This window comes from Apis dorsata, unplaced genomic scaffold (assembly GCF_000469605.1).
Source record: "Apis dorsata unplaced genomic scaffold, Apis dorsata 1.3 scaffold_185, whole genome shotgun sequence".
Taxonomy (NCBI): Eukaryota; Metazoa; Arthropoda; class Insecta; order Hymenoptera; family Apidae; genus Apis; species Apis dorsata.
The window spans coordinates 113582-121241 of NW_006263470.1; the positions used below are offsets into that span (position 1 = coordinate 113582).

The following is a 7660-nucleotide window of genomic DNA, read 5'->3' on the forward strand; positions in this document are numbered from 1 at the left end:
TTATCGCGATCGAATGAAATTATTTAAAGATATGCAACAATACGAAAATTTAAAAATTCAAGGATCTCTTTAATCGAACGAATAACACCTGCGAATCGATCAATAAATTGCATTGCAAAAATTGAATGGAAATTACAATATCCACATAATGATACTCATATATAATTTTATAGAGGTCTAGGTAAAAAGATTGTCGGATCGGGCAGTAATGGAACACCGTGAAACGTGCGAACATTCCTTCCTATCATCGAGAATTTTAACGCGATATTTCCATGAAAAGTTTCATTTCTCGCGGAACAAAACGAATCGTAAATCCACGATGCGTTTTACGCAACTATTAAAGCGCGTTATGACTCGGGTTATCCTTTTTTTACGAGGTATTAAGAGCTTATTCAATTCGAATGTATTTTTCATTCCTTCCCCAGAAGGAATATTGGTTAAGTAACGAAACTTGTATCTGCCATTCAATATTGTCCGGTATATACGCGATCCAAAGGGGCACTAAAAGTCATGAGAAAGGAACAATCGAATGCACAGGCTCGTGTACACGTGCAGATATGATTGAATTGTTTATGAGCCGGAGAAGAATGAGCTTGGTGCGCGCATGGTGTAGCAGCATGCAAGAATTTAACGTGGAAGTAGTAGTTAAATATCCGAGTCGGTGATCGAGGTAATGTTAGAAATGCTATATGATGTTACGAAGTAATAATTTTTGCCAACTTTATAGCTTTATGAAGAACGATTAACCTGTCTTCTTTTGCAGCAGGTATTTTCCATCTTTTTTTTTTTTTTTCTTTTCCTTTCCTTTCCTTCTTCTACTTTTTCCCCACATTGGTCGAATTATTTCCACAAGTTAAACGTTAATACTTTTACGAAATTCAACAACTCTATAACGTCAAATGATATTCTCAGATTCTTGTAATTTTCTTCCTCCAAGTTCAAAATATAATAATGCAGGACCCTTTCCGTTTCATATTTCAATGGCATTCATAAATACCTTATTCGAGCGCATGAATGCCCCATCAACAACACCTTTACCTTGCATCCCTCTATTCCTATAGCGTGCCTATATCGCACACCGTCAGTAATAAGTATAAATACTTTTATAACCATAATATCTCAGGCTGTGCAAGAGATTTCGTTCTGTGAGATATGGCGATTGTGCGCTGGTTATACACGCGTAAACCTATATAAGCCACGAGGAAGGGGCGTATTACAATACACACCCCTGCAGACAGGTTTGACGTCTCCGCGAAATATACTATGAAACCAGCCCTTTCTTACGATGTTATCGTTAACGCGTTGCATTATCATACGTTACACGAGTCCCAGAAACCAATCACTTCTTTATTTTCTCTGGAGAAAAAAATTATTCGTGTAGTTTCTTAAAATCTCTATCGTTAAAACTTTACCAACATTTTTAAATTTATTTAAATAAAAAAGAAAAGGAAAAATTATTTTAACATAATCGTTACATAGCTTTATATAGAAGATTCTTATTTTAACGTATCTCATAAATTTATACATTCATTCTCAATATTCACTTTCCATTTAATATCAAAATTTTCTTCAATTCTTCTAAGAAATATCCGTTCGTCAAAATCTGTCCCCTCTTAAAAGAAATAATATCTCAAAACACGGTTGTTGATTATTCACCAATAAATAACGAGCCGTGTTGAAGTATAATATACGTTATGTATTCGACGACGAACGAATTTGTCCGAAGACGCACGACTTCTCCGATGTTTACCTTTCGACCGAGCCGACGAAACACAAGGGACGGTCGTACGAGTCGAGTCAGTTCCTCAAATTGCGTCGTCACCATCGAATTAACCTACGAAATCCGCTCCATCCAGAATCGTATATCTCGTTTTAATGGCGGCCAGTCGCATTACTCGCGAGCAGAAACGTTGCCGTGTACGTTGCTGCACCATCGCCGCTCTTGTCTCTGGCTTTCTGTGTACCTTGGCATCGTACACAACGAAACTCGATACCCTCGACTCGTTTCGAGACCGATCAAACAACTCGGCGAAGAGAGAAGTGGAAAAATCGGATTACAACGAACATTGGCCGAGTATCGAGGAAACGACCCCCTGAGAAGTGCCGTTCCACGAGTACACGTCCAGGTATGGACGTTTTACACACAAAGTCCCACGGTGATCGACTGTGTTTCGTATAACAGAGACACTTTTCTTTCTTCTTCTTCTTCTTCTCCTACGTGCGTTGAGATTGCGTAAGAAATAGAGAGAAAGAGAGAAGAGGTGTAAGGACAGGATCCCACGTCGTCATGTTTGTTTTCTGAGTTTTTTCGTGCGCGTTAGATTTCGTGCGCGCTTCGAAATGCGACATTGACTCCTCGTTTTTCAAGGTTTCCGTTCGAGGTGTTATTAAAATTATCGTTTCGAAATAGAAGAGGCGTAGACTTGTATTCCGCGAGTTAAATTTTGCACGTTGTGTTGTGGGATATCGCGAAAGTACTTTCTCGCTGAAACTATCGAATCCTTTATTTTATTTCATAAATAAAGAACAATGATCTCTTACGCAACAAACGAGTGAACAACACGCATGAAAGTAGAAAAAAAAAATCACTGTAACGAGACTTTCCAACTTGCTAACTAACAACGGGGGAAAATATTTTCTGTTCCAGGTAAGAGCGACCATGGTATTTCCTCATTGCATGGATTTCCCTTTGATGCGACGGTAATCAACTGCGCATTATCAAGGAGCGTACGCGACATTCCAGGTGAAAATATTTCCAATCATCCTTACCTATCCTCCCGTTTCTCCGATTAACCATATTTAAAAATAAAAAATTCCAAAACCATTCGCATAAATTCACCAAGATCGTCGAGAGATTGCAAATGGCGGCGAGTCGAGCAGAGGGCGACACGGATTATTTCCACGACGCCATGCGTGTGGCATCGATTATTCCTAGCACACATCCGTTAATTACGCGTTAATGATCGCGTAATGGATCTACCATTTGCTCCAATTTCGAATATTTTTCGAAAATGGACTCGTAAGTTCGTAATTGCTCGAAAGGGCCAAGAATGCAGTTACGTCGGTTTTTGCAATATTCGACTCGACCTTGTAGCGACATGCTCGTTGTCCGATTTCGACACGTGGACAATTATCACGTGTGAAACTTATGGGGCTACCGTTGCGACATTGCGAGAAGGAAGCCCTTGATTATGATGAGAAGACGTTTATGGACTCGAACCTTGTGGGTACGTGCGATGGGGATTGTACGTGTGTCGATTGCGACAGGTATTGTTCTGGGATAATGGAGCGTAAATTGGGAATGTTGTAAAATTTAACGCGGATAAGTTTCGAAATGGAGAATATCGTAAAATTCGTGTGGATTAAATAGGGATTAGGAATTAGAAATGTAAAATTCGATGTAGATATGTTTTCGGTAGGTGTGGATGTAGAGAATTGGAAGTCTTGTAATTGTTTGTGGACACGTTTGGGTACAGGTGTAAATTAGGAAGTTATTGCAAAATTCTATTCGGCGTAGATAGTTTTTAATTGATAAGACATGGTAGGAGTTTAGAGATGGTTGGAAGAAATTCTGCGGAGAACGTGACACAGGTGATTTGTAGAATCTGATATCGAAGATCGTTAACTGTGTCTTATTTACGGATTTCTAGGGAATCCGTAAATAAATTCGAGATTCGTGGGATTCGAGAGACATGTTCGGATTCGTAAACCTTATAAAATAAACGTAACTCGTTACAAATTTTTTGTAAACCAATTATCCTTTGAAACGAAAGAAATATATTTCTTCCTTATCTCTCTTCCTTAAACTTCGTCTTTCCGCGAAAAGTTTTCGTATTTAAACGCATTTAGATACGATGCGACGACAAGAGAAAGTATTAACAATCGATATCGAAACGTTGAATCGTGTTAATCGTCGAACCGATTTCCCCGATAGATCCACGGCGTGATCGGATATCGGTGGCGATAATTGTGTCGTTTCCAAACTGGTCGCATGCCTACACGTATGGGATACGTATGGCGTTCCTCTCGACGAACGAGGCCACAGATTTACTCTCTTACGATCGTAAGAATTCTCCAAGACCGTATAAAGTCGGGTACGAGACTGTGGGGTGGCATCGAGTGACGACATTCTCGTCATTTTTTCCTCCGTCCGAAAATGGATCTCGTACACACCCATCGCACGGCTCCTCGCACAGAGACGATGGCAGGAATCGTTAGCGATAATCCTCGAAGGCCGTGGTTCGATGAGTTTTGAAACGAGTTAGAAAACTTTGCCAATCCTCGTGATTATAAATTGAAATCGTTTTCCTTGGATCCGTTTCTTCTTTCCTTCTTCCTTCTACGCAACTTGGAAAATCGATCTCGCAATTTTAATTTAATTTTTCTTCGACGAAAAGATTTCGATTATTGATCGGATCGGTGGTTTAATCAGGACGTGAAATCGATAGATAGGGTAGAAAGATTAAAAGATTCGATCAATTTTTTAGACGATCGTACAATCTCGGTTTGTGCTTTTCGAGAGAATTGAATTTCGTTGCCAATGTCTCGTTCGAAGATGGTGTGCGGTTTCGATGGTGTAAATGGTTGGTATACCGAGTCGTAATAGTCGTATAGTATACGACGCTGGGACGTGATAAGCAGAACCTTTATACATTTTAATGACGAAGTCATAAATTGCACCTTCGAGAGGCGTGCGTTGGGCTTTTTTCGAGCCTTATAGAGCCATCTGCAAGGTCGACTTTCTTTGTTGCGACCGGTGTGTCCGTTATTGGCGTTCGTATTAGCACATGAATAAGTCGGTGCCCGCTCGGTACGTGTTAAAAACAATGGTAAAAAGTTATCGTAGAATTTATTATCGTTGAATTTATTAACTTTAAAAATACGACAATTTTTTATCTCGGACCCAAACTTTCCATGGATCATGCGAACAATTCGAACATTTTTTTTTTTTAATTCCCGTCGTGGCCATTAAACGGGATAATACGTACGGGATGATTTTAATATAATAACACGCATAAGTTTTTTTTTTTTTTTTTTAATACGTAACGCATAACTTTCACTTTGTCCACTTGTATTCATGTTTCCATTATTGTTTTATTGCGACATTTTCTGGAAAAATCGCGATACCCTCCAGACAGTTTGTGAAAGACAATAGGCACATTCGTATTCCTTGTACGAGTATCGTCACACGCGTTACACACGAGTGGCCGTAATAAACAACATATTTAATCGAACGTTAGAAATCTTTCAAGTTTTCTTTTTTTAAATATCTTCCAAGTATCGAACGATACTTCGATACTTTCTTAATTCAGCGTCTACACACACGTTTCCTCTCTATATCCTTTCCAATTTTCACAAATTGCAAGAGACATTTCGAAGGAATATAATAATCTCGATTCGAGGAAGAGGAGAATCTCGAGATTGCCAATAAATCGCATATCAAAACGGAATCAACCCTTTCCGAACGTCAGAAATCTTCCAAGTTTTCTTTTTTTAAATATCTTCCAAGTATCGAACGATACTTCGATACTTTCTTAATTCAGCGTCTACACACACGTTTCCTCTCTATATCCTTTCCAATTTTCACAAATTGCAAGAGACATTTCGAAGGAATATAATAATCTCGATTCGAGGAAGAGGAGAATCTCGAGATTGCCAATAAATCGCATATCAAAACGGAATCAACCCTTTCCGAACGTCAGAAATCTTCCAAGTTTTCTTTTTTTAAATATCTTCCAAGTATCGAACGATACTTCGATACTTTCTTAATTCAGCGTCTACACACACGTTTCCTCTCTATATCCTTTCCAATTTTCACAAATTGCAAGAGACATTTCGAAGGAATATAATAATCTCGATTCGAGGAAGAGGAGAATCTCGAGATTGCCAATAAATCGCATATCAAAACGGAATCAACCCTTTCCGAACGTCAGAAATCTTCCAAGTTTTCTTTTTTTAAATATCTTCCAAGTATCGAACGATACTTCGATACTTTCTTAATTCAGCGTCTACACACACGTTTCCTCTCTATATCCTTTCCAATTTTCACAAATTGCAAGAGACATTTCGAAGGAATATAATAATCTCGATTCGAGGAAGAGGAGAATCTCGAGATTGCCAATAAATCGCATATCCAAACGGAATCAACCCTTTCCAAACGTTTCTTCCACCCGTTAAAATCCATTCCCATAGAATTTAGACGGTACATTTTAAGCAACACGAGTTGGCGTTTCGATCGGGCACATTTTGTAACCGCGGAACGTGATGCGCGAACGGGATTCCGTAAATCACCGACTCTCGAGAGGATTCTAGGGCATCGATGCTGCTTTACTCGCGTGTAACGTTACATCATTAATTTTTATGCTCTTGTCCGCGGAGAGATAGAGGGAGAGAGAAAGGCACGCGTGGGTGTAGAAAGGAGGGGGACAACCGTTCGTCGAAACGTTAATGGAAAAGTTGATGTACGCGCGAGAAGCAACTTGTTTATTAAAGTTTCACGCCTACCTTCCGTGTCCTCGGTGGACGAAGATGAAATGTGGTTAACGGCGAAGATCGTGTTGTTGCAGCGGGTTAGAAGATCGTTTTTCATAGAGGAGATCGATTACGCACGATTCTTCAATTAATCGTGGATTCTTTCTTTTTTTTTTCGTTTCGTCGATAGAAGATTTCCGATATTTTTCTTTTGTTGCAATTAACAAACAGTTAAAATGATTTGATTTTACGATTCTGCGAATTAATAAAGGAAGGATAAAGGATAAAGATTCGCTTTTTCCCAGAATGCGTTTCCGCGGTGGAGAAGATTGCGAAAGGAGTGGAATATTGTTCGTAAGGATCGAATTCACGCCGTGTGAAATATTATTGGAATATTTATGGGTGGGAAAGATCGAGCGAGAAACGGAGCTTATTATTTATTATTATCGACTGACCATCGAACGCTATATTTTATTTCTAATTTTTAAGAAAAAAAGTTTTATTATCAATGCTCTGTAAAATATAAATAGAAAATATAAAAAAATATTGGATAATAACATTATCGATCGAAAAATATATAAGCGGATCCCCGTTTTACAGATCAATCACGACTATACACGAGTACATGTAAATAAAACATTCCGAATGTCATAAAATTGATATTTACGTAACCAATAACTATAAAACGTTAACCATAAAACAAGCAACAAATGACCACGTCAACCATACGATTCGCCTCAAACATAAAATATCCTCGCAACATCTTTACTTACACCTCTACTGCTGCCATAATCGCAACGATATTTCCTCTATGTTACATCAAACTAATACGTTCATTCAAACTAATGTTCAATTCAATGGTTCACCTTCGATCAACGTCGCATAAACTCGATTATCGAATCGATCCATCTCTCGGTTTCTTTCCAACGTTGATCGATTCACGGAATCAACGGAAATTAGAAATCTCACACGATCCTCGCCACGCAACCGGCCGTAGAATTCGCAATGGACTCGCGCCGACACACCCTGTACATGCATTTATCCTCGATTGCGTTATGCAAGGGGATCCACACGCTGCTTTACGAGAAACGTTACTCACTCTTATTCTTATTAACTATTCTCCAACGATGCAGCTACGATATACGATCTCTCTCTCTCTCTCTCTCTCTCTCTCTTTCTTTCTCTCTCT

General features: G+C 38.9%; 2 protein-coding genes across 2 annotated transcripts in view; both read left to right on the top strand.

Annotated features, from left to right (window-relative positions):
* The window catches only part of LOC102680117 (mitogen-activated protein kinase kinase kinase 1a-like), a 175217-nt gene that overhangs the window by 63356 nt on the left and 104201 nt on the right, over positions 1-7660 (top strand). The gene's annotated exons all lie outside the window — the stretch shown is intronic.
* Positions 1595-2827, top strand: LOC116185450. The gene is made up of 2 exons (XM_031509836.1): positions 1595-2126; positions 2648-2827. Exons 1-2 carry the CDS (start codon positions 1695-1697, stop codon positions 2702-2704), a joined length of 489 nt encoding a protein of 162 aa, XP_031365696.1. The 5' UTR covers positions 1595-1694; the 3' UTR covers positions 2705-2827.